General features: G+C 35.7%; 1 protein-coding gene across 1 annotated transcript; it reads right to left on the bottom strand.

Moving 5' to 3' along the window:
* Nucleotides 1-216: 216 nt before the first annotated feature.
* LOC107820057 (protein DETOXIFICATION 56-like) lies at nucleotides 217-2,183 on the bottom strand. The gene has a single exon (XM_016646263.2). The coding sequence runs from the start codon at nucleotides 2,042-2,044 to the stop codon at nucleotides 593-595; it is 1,452 nt and encodes a 483-aa protein (XP_016501749.1). The 5' UTR covers nucleotides 2,045-2,183; the 3' UTR covers nucleotides 217-592.
* Between the last annotated feature and the right edge of the window lie 14,706 nt (nucleotides 2,184-16,889).

Below are 16,889 nucleotides of genomic sequence, written 5' to 3'. Positions count from 1 at the left end.
AAGTTGTTTCCAATGGCCCTCGGCTCGGAAAGGGTGAGAAGAAGAAGGAGAAGAAAAAGAAGCAAAAGGAGGAGAAAAGACAGGAAAATGAACCATAAAGTTTCTTATTAAAGGTAATAGTATAAGAAGTGTAAAGTTAACTGTTTTCAGTGTGTTATTCCTTTCGAAACAGACTAATAAGAATATAATGCTACATAAACTGAAGCAGATGGAGTATATTAATTCTCTCGTATTAGGTTTCTCAGCCATTTTATTCTTTCTGGTTCTTACTCATTACAATGATGTAGTTGTGGGCAGGCTTTACCGTTATGATTAAAAGCGCTGCCGTTAGAAGAGTCCCTCTGTAGTTGCAATCAATTCTCTAGCCTCTGGGTTTAAAGAAAAATCCGTGATAGAAACTACTCAAACTCTATTTTCTTATTATGATTGATATATTTTGTGACACAATTATTATACGTTAGGCGTGACTATAGTCATGAGGGCGAGAGAGATTCAGCATTTAAACTACTTAACGGATTAAAGTACTATAGTCGTGACAATAAAATGATGGGTTCAATTGAACCCGCTCCTAACATTCTAGGTCCGCCTCTGTTCATGAGCCATTTTCCGTAGCCATGGAGGAATTTCTCCCATCATCAGCAGCTTCTTCTTGGTTGCAGGCTAACATATGTGCTTTGTTAGCTTCTCTAACCCAATCAATCCTAGCAACAAACACCAACAACAAGGCCAAACAAAGAACTACTCCAACCATAAACCCTGTCAATAGACCTACAAGCCCAAGATGAAACTTGAACGCCAAAATTACCCCCAACGGCAAGGCCAACAAGTAAAATCCACTGATATTAGCGTACATCCCTAGCCAAGGCCGCGCTGTTCCACGAACAATTCCTCCAAAAACTGCTAAAGGAAAATTAACAACTTCAATTAACGCCATTAGCAACATGATCTTCTTCACTCCTCTTATTATCCTTCTGTCATAACTAAACAAAGGACCCCAAATTCCTCTTGCCCCTACCATTACAGAACCGCCTAAAAAACCAGAAATAATACTCAAGACTAATGACACATATGCTGCCCGGTAAGCAGGGGCAGGACTATCTGCCCCGAGCTCATTCGATACGCGAACGGACGCACAAGTCTCAAGCGAAAGCATAACAGAGAAGAGCAAATAATCAAAGTTCAATACAATGGCTATAACCCCAACTGCTTGTTTAGCATTTTTGAGACGCCCTGTTAACAAAACCAATATCTCATAGCACCACCATTCAAGACAAGTAGTAAGACAACATGGTCCACAGAGTTTAAGCAATCTGATCCAATCAAGAATCTCCTGTTCCCACCAGCCTCCTTCTTTCCATTTTCCTCCCTTTCTGTTCTCTACTATCATTACATAAATAGCCAAAAGAATCATGATTAGTAAGTCTGTTAGCCAATATGCCATGGAAATTCCTTCTAGCCCTTTAGTCATCGAAAATAGCATAGTAATCGGTATATGCAAAGCAACAGCTAGAGTTGAGCTTAACATAATTGGGATTGTAACATTTTGTGTGCTCAAGTAAGCCTTTAGTGGACACAAAAATGATGTGATCACCAAATCAGGGAGGAGATAAATAAGATATTTCTTAGCTACCATAGAAATGTCATTTTGCTGGCCACATTTTATGAGGATTTTGTCAACATTAAGCCACAAGAAAGATATAGGAATTGAGACGAGTAGTAACAAAGAAGTTGACATGATAAGGGTCTTGTGAAGTAACTTATGATTCTTGGCTCCAAATGCTTGTCCACAAATAAGTTCCATAGCACCACCGAGACCATTCAAGACTGAGAATCCAGTGACGTTCGCGAACGTAAAACCCAACGTGGCTCCTGCCAATGAAAGATCTCCAAGCTTACCGAGAAATGCAGTTGTTATGGCTGTTTTTGCAAACCATGTGAAGTTCATGGCCATCAGAGGAAGTACTATTCCTCGTTGCAATTTCATTTCTAAAAGGGTATTTTGTATGAGATGTTGTGGCCATTTTTTGGTCATTGTTTCAGGCATGGTAGTTGTGGTATTTAATTTGCGGGATATTGGCGGAGTTATTTCTGTTTTCGTGATTTCTTACTTGAAAAATGGAGGGCCTGCACAAGAATGATAAGTTGTTAAAGAGCATGAGTTTTGTGAAGGTCAATGTTGGTTTTGTAAAGGATGGTATAAAAAGATGCTCTAGGTTGTTCGTCGGTAGTTACGATACGATGTTTAGTCATTCAGTATTTTCGATATTCGATTTCTTAAAATGTTATACCAATACCGTACCTAATTAAATTCGGTATGGTTCGGTTTTTCTCCTTTCGGTTTTTCTCCTTTCGGTTTCAGTTTATTCGGTTCGGTAACTTCGGTTTATTCGGTATGAATACTAACTAGTGCATAGAGTCATAAACTGTAATATTCTTAATTAAAGTATTCAAAAGTACAAAATTAAAAACGTTTGTTGATAAAAATTTTGTCCAAAACCAGTAAATATCAACCCAAGAGAGAAAACTGTACATAAAAGAATAAATTTGATCATTAGAATTGTCTTGTTGCGTGCTTAGAGTTAATTGATGAACTTAGAGAATAAAGGAAAGTAAAATTTTAGATTTGTTATATTTATGTAATTAATAATATGTGTATTGTGTAATATAATATATATTTTAGTACGATATCGATATTTCGGTATTTTATTTTAAAATACCAAATACCATACATAATACCAATTTCTTTTTAAAACTTAAACCAAATACCATATCGAATACCAAATACCAAAATTTTCGATTTCGATTTAATAATTCGGTATTTATCAAATTATGCACGACTCTTTTTGTAACGGCCAATTGAGGAAAGAAAACCAATTAGAGAGGTAAAGTTTGGTGGTGAATTTATAGTGCGTGATGAGAATGCCATGGCAAATAAAAAAAGAGTGATGCTAAAAAGAAGAAAATAACACGGGACAGAAATCTTTATGAAAGACTAATTGTTGCCTAGACATTATTACTTTTTTGCTAAAATAACACAATACTCAGAATTCATTATTGAAAGATTAACTGTTGTTTACACATTTTTACTCTTTTACTAAATTGGTTCAGAATTCTTTATGAAAGATTAACTATTGCTTATACATTTACTCTTTTGGTCGTGAAAAAATTATCCAAAAAATTTCACCACTAACCGTAGATTTTTCAATGTGTGCTATATATACCCGTCTTCTATGGGTTTATTCAACACGATATACGTTGAAATTACACATTTTCAAGAAATTTTTCGTGTTACAATATGCATCGCTCATCGTTCACCCTTCCCAAACCTTGCGTGAATACGAATAACTTGTGCATTGGGCCTTTTTTTTAAAGTCGAGTGAGCAACGCGCTTTCTTTTTTCAAGTCCAATTACTACTTTCTTTACTGGTCTACCCTTTTTTTCCCCGAGAAGCAAATTAACAGAATTTTCAAGTAGAATAGCCTTTCGGTACAAGTTATTAATGAATGCCCAACCCTAAAGCAAGACTTGCTTTAGGCCCCAAAAATTTAAAGGCCCCAAAATTATTAGTATTTTTTATAAATAGTAGTATATTATTTATATAATTATCTTTTATTATTGATAAATTTATTTCTTTATTCTCATATTAATTTTTAATAATTCACTTTCTTCCTTTAATTAATATAACTAAAATAATTTTCTGTCAATCTTATTTTACTTTTTTACTTAATTATATTTCTCTATTCATTAGTTGGTCACGTAACTATATCTAATAATCTAATTTCTTACATAAATTATACTCTCTCCGTCCCAATTTATATGAAAGTGTTTGACTGTACATGGATTTTATGAAATAAAGGAAAGCTTTTGAAACTTGTAATCTTAAATAAATCATAGAAGTTTTTGGGCTAGAAATCATCTCAATAATGGTAAAAAGAAAAATCTAAAGTTGAATTGTTACTAAATATAGAAAGGGACTTACTAAAAAAAGGAGTCACTTATGTTTTGTGGATTCTCCCATTTCAGTTGTGATGTAATCAACGTTAAATTCATTTAATTTTCTGTATTTTATAAAACTAAGTTCTCATTTTTTTTAATTATACATCCTCACTTGTCTAATTTTTTTAAAAACGATGTTCATTATATATATATATATATATATATATATATATTAAGGCCTCTTATTAAGATTTTGCTTTAGGCCTCCGATGAGGTTGGGCCGCCCCGTTAATGATACGGCTATGGCATTTATTGCCAATCACTTTGTCATTTCAAGCTGTACAATACTCACCCTCCCAATTTATATGGTATTTTGTTTTTGCCTATTGAGAATCAAACTTCGTAATATTGACCATATATTTGAACATAAAATATCATTAAGTTTTTTGAAATAAAATTTATATATTTAAAATCTATATAAAAGTATTGTAGGCCATAATAATTAATAAATTAAAATAGTTAAAAGGCATATGAAAAAATTATGGCCAAAGAACAACTCGTTTAACTCTCGAAATCAGAATATCTTCACATAAAGGAGTAACTATTTTAATTTTTCAGAGCAGCTAGATTCTTGCAAGATTAAAATTCTATATTGATCTGTTTTGGAAGAAAAGAAAATAGTATTCATTGTCCCATAATTTCTTAAGAATTTTTCCTTAAACCACATGATAACTCATTGTAGAAATGGAGAATAATGTGGGACAGGATTGATAGGGGATTTGAATTTGAAATTGCAAGTGATGCAGATAAATTCTCACTTGATCTTAAAGAATCAATTGTAGTTTTTCCCTTTTCGTAATTCGTATAACGCTTTAGAAGCTACTGAATTCTAAAAATTCGATCATCACATGAAACGGTAATAGAGCACAACGCTTTAGAGACTACTGTAACATAAATATTCGACTATCACATGAAACTAGCATAGATTAACATAACTGAAGGAATTGGCATAAAAAAGAAAAAAGCATAAGAGAATAAGGTAATTTTAAGAGGTTTGGCACTATACCACTATCTTAATTATGAATATATATCAAATTGGGTTATTTATAACAGCAAAGGAAAAGAAAAAGAAAAAGAAAAAGAAAGAAGGAAAAATAAACCAATCTTATCAGTAACTAATAATCCTACGACAATTTTGGCTCATGGTGAAAAGAAAAAAGTGACAATTTAGCTCTAAAATGATGAAACTATAAAGGTTTGCTCTAATATGTTGAAATTCTATTGAGATTATTACCCTGTTTATGAGAGGGATCAAAAGCATTTCTTTTCTCACAAAAAAATATTTTTTAGAAATTTGAGATGTTTGATTAAAAATAAAAAGTATTTTTGAGCCGTAGCTGTAACTACACACCGTTTGTAACATGAAAGTTTGATTCTCTAACAGACTCTAATGAAAAGAAAAATGCACTTTGATAACATTATCTTTCTGATAGGCTTGAGGTTAAATCAGATAAATCATTTTTGTCTAATAACCTTTGGATCTTCAAATTTTAGTCAATTACTGCATATCTACAATATATTCTTAGGTAAATGACCACTTTCCAAACTCCAGTAATAACAAAGAAAAATGTGCACTATAATATATCCTAGGAAAAGAGACACTTAAAAATCCATAATCATTTAGCAGTTTGCATACTTTATGTGCGGATAGATTAAATTAACAAAAGCACGCTGCTATATCAGGAAGACACCAGATGTTGCAATAATAACTGTATGAAATCAATTATTCTCTAATCTTAGTATTATTGTTGGGAAAATTACCCCGCCGAAATAATATTCACGGTATATGATTGTAATAAATGCGGATTACTAAAATACAGTTACCAACGACAATAATAAGAGAAATAATGACATCGAGACTTTTACGTGAAAAATTCTTTTGAATAAGGGAAAAACCACTGTCCCAGAAGATCAACTGATTTCACTATAACAAAGTTTTTATAATTTGTGGCACCGAGTAAAATATTCCAAAACCACTACACACTTAAAAAAAATAACTCTTTCGATTTTTTCACCTCACTACAATACTGCTCAAACTCTCTATATTTTTTTTCCTCGCATAGTATTTTTCGTCTTCCTATGTGAACTCTCTCTTACTCTATCTGTTTTGGTGTGTCCAACAACACCTATTTATTGTGCTTAGCATTATTTCATTGATGTCATGTTAACGCAAAAGTCAAATATTATATTGTAAAACCAAATAATGATCTGCCTTAAAAATTTTCATACTGTTCCTTAGTTTGACTTGACATTTCTCTACCAAATGAAACTTCTCTTCTTTCACATGGGACACTGAATGGACGCAACAATTATATGGTGAAAAGTGACACCACCTTTAGTTATCTAGTGTTTTTTGAGGTGCGCCTAGCTAGTGTAGGATTAACACGACTGTAAAACAATTTTTCCGCTTGTAGTGCGTTGGTTAATGCTTATCTGATGCGCACTAATCTTGATTAATTAATGAGTTTAAAAGATATATATCCCACTTAATTAATTGGTCCTTGAATTTATGATTAATTAATTTATTTAGAATAATAATGAAAGATCTATTGATAAGAATATCTTAAGGAACATCAACTTGAAACTGGGGTGATGTGTGGAGATATTGATTATTTAGTGACTTGGAAGATAAATTCCTCTTACTTACTCCTTGGTATATGTTCTATGTTCCATGCAAATCATATCATATATCCTTTAAAAATAGGAAGCCTATCTTCAAAGTTGAATTACTATAATATCCTTTAAAATTTAACTTCATGTTTCACTTGAAAGTTTAGAAGCATTATTTTTCTTGTCTTTTTCCTTTTCAAAAATTCATGTACAAAAGAGTTAATAATTTATTTGGATTAATGATTTAATTAATCCGTTTAAAAAGTGTATTATTTCACTTATTATTTGGTCAATTTTAATCTCTCTTCTGTTACTATGCGAGTTTAATGGACAAGCCGAAAGTACGAATTTCTTGAAATATTAGCCTACTTAATGTGTAAAAAATGTTAGATTTGACACATAATTATTGTGTTATACTAATACAATTATAAAATTTATAATATTCAACTAATATTCTTTTGTCATAATTACAGATGAAAGGAGTCATAGTCTTGAATCGGACAAAGTGTCCTTGTACGTGCAACAATGATATCAATAAATTTTTTTGATGTTAGTAACTATTAAATATCTCTATCACAAATAACTACTATTTTTTTTGGCAGCTTTACACCATGAAATTGATTGTGATACTAGCTACCCTAAAGAAGACCTATATTGATCGAATTTTTATATAACTTCTATAAATTATTACTTTCATTCGACAATAATTTCTTGATATGTATGCGGCTGTAAAAGTAAAATGGTTGCAATTTCTTAAAGACAAAGGAGAAACTTCTAGACGTGAAGTATTTACAACCATAGCCGATGTTCTCAAATTCAAATGTAATCTACATGTTGTTCAAATATAGAAAAGCAAGAAAATTATCACGTTGAATATTTGGTATGACAATCCTATTTTACGCACCTAATATTAATTGTTCAAATGATATAGTCCTCTTACCTTCAACAATTAACTTGGAACTTGTATTTTCGTAAATCATCCCACACAAATTATAATATTATTCATACCATTTTAAAAGGTCTATACTTATTAGATGGAAATCAAATAGGAAGATCCAACCCTCAAGAGAGATTATAATAATATCTTTTAAACTCTCAATGAAGATCAATTTGTCCTTGAATAAAAAAAACTTCCTGTTACATATTTTGAATAATATATTACATTTAGAAGTGAACTAGCTAAATTAGAAGTGAAGTAGTAGTACTTTTATGCTTCAGACACTCAACTTAAACATTTTGTAATAATTAAAATTAATTACAAGCACATGAAGAGACTATCATTACAATCTCGTCATTATATCGAATTAAAAGAAATAATGAATTAAGTTTTTATAAGTTTATAACTCATGTTGAAATGTTAAAATTCGTTCATATAAGTTTTGTCTTTCCTTTAAGGTGCACATATGATTATCTTTCTTGTGTTGTCCACATAAACATGAGAAGGTTGTTTTTGATAATGCATAAAAAAGTTTCAGTTTTTTTTTTTTTCTTCGTATGATCTCACCATTGACAAACAATTATAATGCTAATGTTAGTGGCAATAGGACACTACTGAAAAACTGTCAAAATGCGTTCAAAGCATACCGGCCGATATTGATCGGAAAGAAATATCGATCGAAATTGGTCGGAAACAAAGTAAATTGGTCGAAATAATCAAATAAAAAAAATTGTAAATAAGAATATTGACCGCAATCGGTCGATTAATGTGGTCCCACAAAAAAGAAAGTTTGCTTTATCTGACACAGTTGAAATTTTTGACCGACTTCGGTCGGAAAATGATCAATCTTTGACCAAAGCCTAGTCTGACTTGTATACTATCTACAAAAGAAATGATTAATTAAAATAATTATAGAATACCGACCGATGCCGGTCGAAAATTTTAATTTATTTTTTTCCGCCCTACGTCAATTATTTTTTTTATAATAAAAAATTATTTATCATATAATTATAAAAATACCGACCGATATTGGTCGAAAATACTAATTTATTTTTTTTCGCCCTGCGTCGATTATTTTTTTTGATAATAAAAAGTTACTTTTAATATAATTATAAAAATTCGGTCGGTATTAGTTGTCCAAATGATAATACATTATTGTTACTTACAATCTCCATATATATAACATCCTAAATTGTATATATATTTATATACATACACACACACATACATACACACATATATATATATATATACACACACACACACATATATATATATATATATATATATATATATATATATATATATATATTCTCCAATTGTGTGATTTGACCGAGTATATGTTGTTATTGCTACAACTTATGTTTTAATATAACACTACATCTTATAGCACTATACATTTTGTTTTTAAATAAGTTACCGACCGAAATCAAATACTTAATTATTTTTTAATAAGTTAAATATATAAATCAGTAGGTATTGGTGGTCAAAATGGTCAAACACTTATAGATTATTGTTACTTACAATCTACGTATATATAACATCCTAAATTGAATATATATTTATATACATACACATACAACACACACACACACACACACACACACACACACACACACACACACACACACACACACACACACACACACACACACATATATATATATATATATATATATATATATATATATATATATATATGTGTGTGTGGTCGGTATTAGTGGTCAAAATGGTCAAACACTTATACACCCACACACACATATGTGTGTATGTGTGTGTGCGCGTGTGTGTATGTATATGTATATATTGTTGTTGCTACAACTTAAGTTTTAATATAGCACTACATCTTATAGCACTATACACTTTATTTTTAAATAAGTTACCAACCGAAATCGGTCGGTATTATTGGTCAAAATGGTCAAATACACACAAACACAAACACACATTGTCACGACCCAAAGTCCGACTAGTCGTGATGGCACCTAACCCAACCCGCTAGGTAAGCCAATTAACCACTAACCAATTCTAATAATAATTAATAAAGCAATTAAGTAAAAAATTTCTGAATCTAATACATTCCCCAAGAACTGGCAGTACAAATCATGAGCTTCTAAGAATAGAGTTTACAAAGCGAAAATAAAATAAATACATAGTCTGTTTGAATAGTACATAAACAGAGTTTCAGAGATCTAAAGCTACCACGAACAAGAGGCAGCTACAACCGGGACGCAGATACATCTTCAATCCAGCTCCCATCGAACACAGCAACATCAACAACTAACATCTGCACGCAAGGTGCAGAAGTGTAGTATGAGTACAACCGACCCCATGTACTCAATAAGTAACAAACCTAATCTTAGGTTGAAAGTAGTGACGAGCTTGTACCAAGGTCGGATCCACACTAATAGCCAACAACAGTCCATAACAACTTAAAGCAAATAATACAAGAAGTAACTCAGAGATAAAAATGCTCAGCAAAATCATGATTTCTGAAAATGGTTCTGCCTTTCAAGTACATCAATGAAAACCCAAGTCGTTTACCGAAGTTGCCAAAAATATGAATAAGTTTGAAAATAATAATTTTTCCTAAAATCCTTTCAATAATAAATAAGATGTTTCATTTTCTTTCCAGATAACAAGTGTGAAATACCTCTCTATGTCCACATATCAATATGTGTAAAAAGTCATGGATGACGTGATAACGTACAATATGAGAAAAAATGCATCTCTATGCCTGTATGTCATGTGTGCATGCCAATGCCATGTATCTCAGAGATGAATCATGTACTCACACTCTCAGAGTACTCAATCTCACTGTCTCACACTTTTCACTCATCATGCTCACCCACTCGGTACTATATATGGCCCAAGAAAGATCCATCCCGGAATATATACATCACTGACCATCAGTCACTCAGTACTGAGGAAGGCCAATCCGGCCCCATGGAGAAGATCCATCTCCAGGTATATAAATGCTTCGCACAAGATCCATGTCCAGGGAAGATCCATCCCTCAATATAATCAACCGCGCTCACCAGGGGTGTGTACAGACTCCGAAGGGGCTCCTACAGCCCAAGCGCTATCATAAGCCAGATCGAGGCATAAATCAACATAGCATGCTGTGGCATGCAGCCCGATCCCATAACTGTTACTCATAATCAGGCTCTCGGTCTCACTCAGTCATCAATATCTCCAGTCTCACTCACGGGCTCACAATATCATGAAACTAGCCCGATAACAATGATATGATGTATCAATAAATAACAACTGAGACTAAGATATGATATGAATGCATGAATATGACTGAGTATGAAATATCAATGAAATCAGTGAAATGATAGCAAGAAACGACTACTATGGGTCCCAACAGTATCGGCATAAAGCCTAAATATGATATCTAGCATGATTGACAGCTCAATTACTTTATCACATAGTGAAAACACGGTTATCAACAAAATAGGGCCACTATACAGTGCCATGGAAATAGCAGAGTCCCAATTCACATGGTGCACGCCCACACGCCCATCACCTAGCATGTGCGTCATATCAACACAAATTACATAACACGTATTTCGGGATTTCATACCCTCAGTTACAAGATTAGAAGAGTTACTTACCTCGAACAAGCCGATACCAATACCGAGCAAGCCAATCGATGCTCCAAAGATGCTATCCCGTGCGTTCCGACCTCCGAATGACTCGAAACTAACCAAAAACAACTCAAGTACATCAAACAATGCTAAAGGAACCAATCCCGATCGAAAAAAATCAAATCTTGAATCAAAAGCCCAAAATCGGCCAAAACCCCAACCCGGGACCGCACCTCGGAACCCGACAAAATTTACAAAACCCGAAAGCCCATACACTCATGAGTCTAACCATACCAATTTTATCAAAATCCGACACCATTTGGTCATCCAAATCCCCAAAATCCATTCTCCAATTCTCAAGCCCTAAACCCCCAAATTTCACTTCAAAATCTCACTAATTAGGTGGGGAAATCAGTGGGGAAACAAATTTTATGATCCAAAACGAGTACAAGAAGCTTACCTCAATAATCACCTCGAAAATCTTCTCCAGAATCGCCTAAGTCCGAGTCCAAAATGTTGAAATAAGACTAAAATCGCGAACTCTTGCTTATAAACTTTCTACCCATACTTTTTGCATCTGCGGGCCTATAGTAGCATCTGCGGTGAAAATGCCGCTTATGCGGAGGGTACTTGCACCTCCAGGGCCCACACCTGCGCTCCAGGTTCCGCACCTGCGAACGCGTATTTGCGGCCCTGTCCTCGCTTCTGCGGAGTCAATCTCTCCTAGCTGCCCCCGCACCTGCGTCCACTTGTCCGCATCTGCGCTACCGCAGGTACGGGAAATTCTTCGCACTTACGATCCCTGTCTTTCATGGCCTTTCCCACTTTTGTGTCCAATTGTCTGCATCTGCGCCCACTCTTCCGCAGATGCGGAAACACCAGAACCAGAAATCTTTAGCAAAAGTCCAAAATACAATGAACTTTCGAATATACCAACAAGTTCGATAACACTATACAGACCTACTCGAGGTCTCAAAACATACATAACAACATCAAAACGACGAATCACACCTCAAATTGAAATCTATGAACTTTGAAACTTCAAACTTCTACGACCGATGCCGAAACCTATTAAATCACGTCCGATTGACCTCAAATTTTGCACACAAGTCACATTCGACAATACGGACCTGCTTCAACTTTTGGAATCGGAATCTGACCCCGATATCAAAAAGTCCACTCCCGGTCAACCTTTTCAAAATTTCAACTTTCGCCATTTCGAGCCAAATTCAACCACGGACCTCCAAATCACAATCCAGACGCGCTCCTAAGTCCAAAATCACCCAACGGAGCAAACAAAACCATCAAAATTCCAATCCGAGGTCAAATACTAAGAAGTCAAACTTGGTCAACTTTCCCAATTTAACGCTTCAACAATGAAATTCACTCTTCCAATTCGATTCCGAATAACCTAAAAAATCAAAACCGACGATTCACATAAGTCAAAATACATCATATGGGGCTACTCACGCCCGTAAACTACCGAGCGAAGTACAAATGCTCAAAACGACCGGTCGGATCGTTACACACATATATACACAATAATATATACTCGGTCGAATCATACTATTGGAGAAACACATATATATACACACAAACACACATACACACACATACACTATATATATATATATATATATATTAACGACCCAACCGGTCGTTTTGAGCATTTACGCTCCTTTTAACTATTTAAAGTCTTGAATAACTTTCTACGAGGTATTATGACTTATGTGAATTATCGGTTTTGGTTTTAAGGTATTTCAGAGTTAGCTTGGAAGACTAAAATTTTATGTTGGAAGCTTAAGTTGAAATAGTTGACCGGATGGTGACTTATGTGTAAACGACCCCAGAATAGAGTTTTGATGATTTCAATAGCTCCGTATGGTGATTTTGGACTTAGGAGGTGTTCGGAAAATTATTTGGAAGTCCGTAGTGGAATTAGGCTTGAAATGCCGAAAGTTGAATATTTTGGAAAGTTTGACCGGGGGGTTGAATTTTTGATATCGGGGTCGAAATTTGATTCTGAAAATTTTATTACCTCTGTTATGTCATTTATGATTTGTGTACAAAATTTGAGGTTAATCGGACTTGATTTGAATAGGTTCCAGCGTCGTTTGTGGAAACTTAAAATTTCAAAGTCATTAGGCTTGAATTTGGGGTATGATTCGTGGTTTTAGCATTGTCTGAGGTGATTTGAGGGTTCGACTAAGTTCGTATGATATTTTAGGACTTGATGGTATATTTGGTTGAGGTCCGGAGGGGGGGGGGGGGGGGGTTAATGGATCATTTTTGGCCTTGGTGAGATTGTTGATATCTGCTGCTACATTCTTCTGATTTCCTCTTTCGCATTCGCGAGTTGGCCCTCGCGTTCGCGAAGAGTGTTTTCTGAGTGAGGGATTTTGTTCTTCGCGTTCGCGAAGGGGAGGATGCGAACGCGAAGGTATGGTCTATGTTTGGTCTGTGTGTGCATCGCGAACGCGGGAGTGGTGTCGTGTTCGCGAAGAGGAGTGAGGCAATTGGGGAACCCAGGTCCTTATTCTACGCGTTCGCGAGGTTGTGGTCACGTTCGCGAAGGTCTGAGCTGGTAAAGCTTCGCGTTCGTGAAGCCATGGTCGCGTTTGCGAAGGGATAAATTCTAGGCAGTCGAATTGTGCTTCGCGAACGCGAGGGACTTGTCGTTCGCGAAAAATAGAGGTCTGGACAGAAAGTTTAAGTTTAGAAAATGGGACTTCATCCCATTTTCCATTTTAAATGATTTGGAGCTCAAATTGAGGCGATTTTTGGGAGATTTTCAGAGAAACAATGGGGTAAGTGTTCTTAACTCAATATTGGTTAAATTACCCGAATCCATGGTTGTTTTTATCATTTAATTGGTGAATTAAGTTGGAAAAGTTTGAAAACCCTCTTGGATAAATTTGAGGATTTGAGGGCCGAATTCTTATCGGAATTTAGTAATTTTTGTATGGTTAGACTCGTGGTTGAATGAGCGTTCATATTTTGTAGCTTTTGTCGATTTTCGAGACGTGGGCCCCACAGGCGGTTTTTGGAGTTAAAATTCGGATTTTTATGAAAAATAATATATTTATATATGGAATTAATTCCAATAAATTTTATTGACTGAAACGAATTAATTGTGGCTAGATTCGAGGTGTTTGGAGGCAAATTCACGAGGCAAAGGCATACCGGAGTAAAGAATTACACGGTTTGAGGTAAGTAACACTTCTAAACTTGGTTATGAGGGTATGAATCCCCGAATTTGTATGATATAAATTATTTGGAGGTGACACACACGATAGGTGATGAACATATAGATATGCACCACAGAAAGTGTGTATTGAATAAATCCTGTGAAGTAGTGAATTAAAGAATCATATTATTATCTGAACATGTGGCACGTGTTAGAGGAATTAAGCTGAGGCTAGTAATAAAGATCATGTTTAGGCTATATGCCAATATTTGAGGACCCATGGGGTCGTGATGCTGTTGAATTAATTGTTCTAAATATACATTTCACACTGAGTAATAATTGTTCATTGTGAGGATATTTATGGGATTGAGCTGCGCAATGCAGCAGGCCATAATGGCTTTATACATCATTATTATATGGATCGGGGCTGCCCGCCTGAAACAGGACTTATATGCTTTACTATTTTATGGATCGGGGTTGCCCGCCTGCAGCAGGCCTTATAGGCTTTGTTATTATACGGATCGGGACTGCCCGCCTGCAGTAGCCCATATTGGCTTTGTATTACACTTGGGCTGAAGGAGCCCCTCCGGAGTCTATACACTCCTAGTGAGCGTAGATGATTATGTATATTCGGGATGGACTTCCCAAGGCATGGACTTGCCTTAGTTACTATAATGACCCGGCTGGTCGTTTCGAGAGTTATAGCCCCGTTTCCCCCATTTTTGCTTCTTCTGTGTTCTTTAGTTATATTATGATATATCGGGTTAGTTGGTTCGGGTCCGGAGTGGTTTCGGAGTGAATTGAGACACTTAGTCTCTTTATTAGAAGCTTAAGCTGGAAAAGTCAACTGGATATTGACTTATGTGTGAACGATCTCGGATTTGGATTTTTGATGGTTCCGTTAGCTCCGTTAGGTAATTTTGGACTTAAGAGTGCATTCAGAATGTGATTTGGAGGTCCGTAGTGGAATTTGGCTTGAATTGGCAAAAATTAAAAATTTGGCGATTTTGGTCGGCAGTGAAAAATTTGATATCGGTGTTGGAATGGATTTTCGGAAATTGGAGTAGGTTTATGATGTCATTTGTGATGTGTGTGTAAAATTGAGGTCATTCGGACATGGTTTGATATGTTTCGGCATCGTTTGCGGAATTTGGAAGTTTAGGAGTTCTTAGGCTTGAATCCGAGGGTAATTTGGAGTTTTGATGTTGTTTTGAGTGATTCTAAGGTTCGACTAAATTCGTATTATGGTATGGGACATGTTGGTATGTTTGGTCGAGGTCCCGAGGGCCTCGGGGTAATTTTGGGTGTTTAACGGAAGAATTGGAGTTGATAAAATGCAACTGAAGCTGCTGGTTCTGGTGTTTCCACACCTGCGGAGTGGGAACCGCAGGTGCGAGGCCGCAAGAGCAAAGGAAGAGCCCCAGGTGCGGCTAAGGGAGACCTGGGCTCATACCTCAAGTGCGATGGAAATCTCGCATCTACGGTGGTCGCAGAAGCGATTTGGGAGACGCAGATGGATCGCAGGTGCGGCTTGGGTCGCGCATCTGCGATGACCGCAGATGCGGTCAAGTGATCGCAGGAGCGGAGTCTGGCTTTTAATGAATTTCCACAGAAGCAGAGCCCGTGTGCGTATATGCGGTTCCTCAGGTGCAGAACTAGGACCGTAGGTGCGGTTTTAACTGGGCAGAAAAACCCCAGCTTGAGGCTTTGTCTTCCATTTTTAATTTTGGACCGTGGGAGCTCGGGAGAGAGACGATTTTTCAAAGGTTTTCAAGGAGGACGTTGGGATAAGTGATTCTAACCCGTATTGGTCTAATTTCCGTGAATCTATGGCTTTGTTCATCATTTATTTAGGGATTGGAGTTGGAAATTTGGGGATTTAGGGCTTGGGAATTGGAGAGTGAACTTTGGGATTTTGGAGGGGCAATTGAGGTCAGATTTTGGTAAATTTGGTATGACTAGACTCGTGAGTGAATGGGCTTTTGGGTTTTGTAATTTTTGTTCGATTCCGAGAGGTGGGCCTGGGGGGCCGCGTTTGAATCGATTTCAGATTTTGGCTATAATTTAGTATTTTTCTTATGGAATTGGTTCCTTTAGCCTATATTGATCGTATTGTATTTCTTGTGGCTAGATTTGGGACGTTTGGAGGCTGACTTGAGAGGCAAGGGCATCGCAGAGTAGGATTTTTTCTTGGTTTGAGGTATAAGGCTTCCAAATTTGGTTATGAGGGGTCGAAACCCCAAATTATGTGTTATGTGATTGGTATTGAGGTGACACACATGCCAAGTGACGGGTGTGAGGGCATGCACCATGAGAATTGTGGCCTGGGTGATTCCGTGGCACCGTTTAGTGACTCTATTCTATTAGTATCCATGCTTTCAACCTGTGATAAAGTAATTGAGCTGTAAATCATGCTAGATATCATGTTTAGGCTTTGTGCTGGTATTGGTTGGACCCTCAGCGGTCGTTTATTGCTGTCATCTCACTAGTTTCATTTACTATTCCATACTCAGTCATGATCATGCATTTTTATATCATATCTCAATCTCAGTTATTTATTGATTCATT

This window comes from Nicotiana tabacum, chromosome 22 (assembly GCF_000715075.1).
Source record: "Nicotiana tabacum cultivar K326 chromosome 22, ASM71507v2, whole genome shotgun sequence".
In the NCBI taxonomy this organism is placed as follows: Eukaryota; Viridiplantae; Streptophyta; class Magnoliopsida; order Solanales; family Solanaceae; genus Nicotiana; species Nicotiana tabacum.
This window is presented reverse-complemented; position numbering and strand designations above follow the sequence as displayed.

Excerpts from the sequence above, each read along its gene's own strand:
- LOC107820057 (XM_016646263.2), bottom strand. The coding sequence starts at position 2,044 with ATGCCTGAAACAATGACCAAAAAATGGCCACAACATCTCATACAAAAT.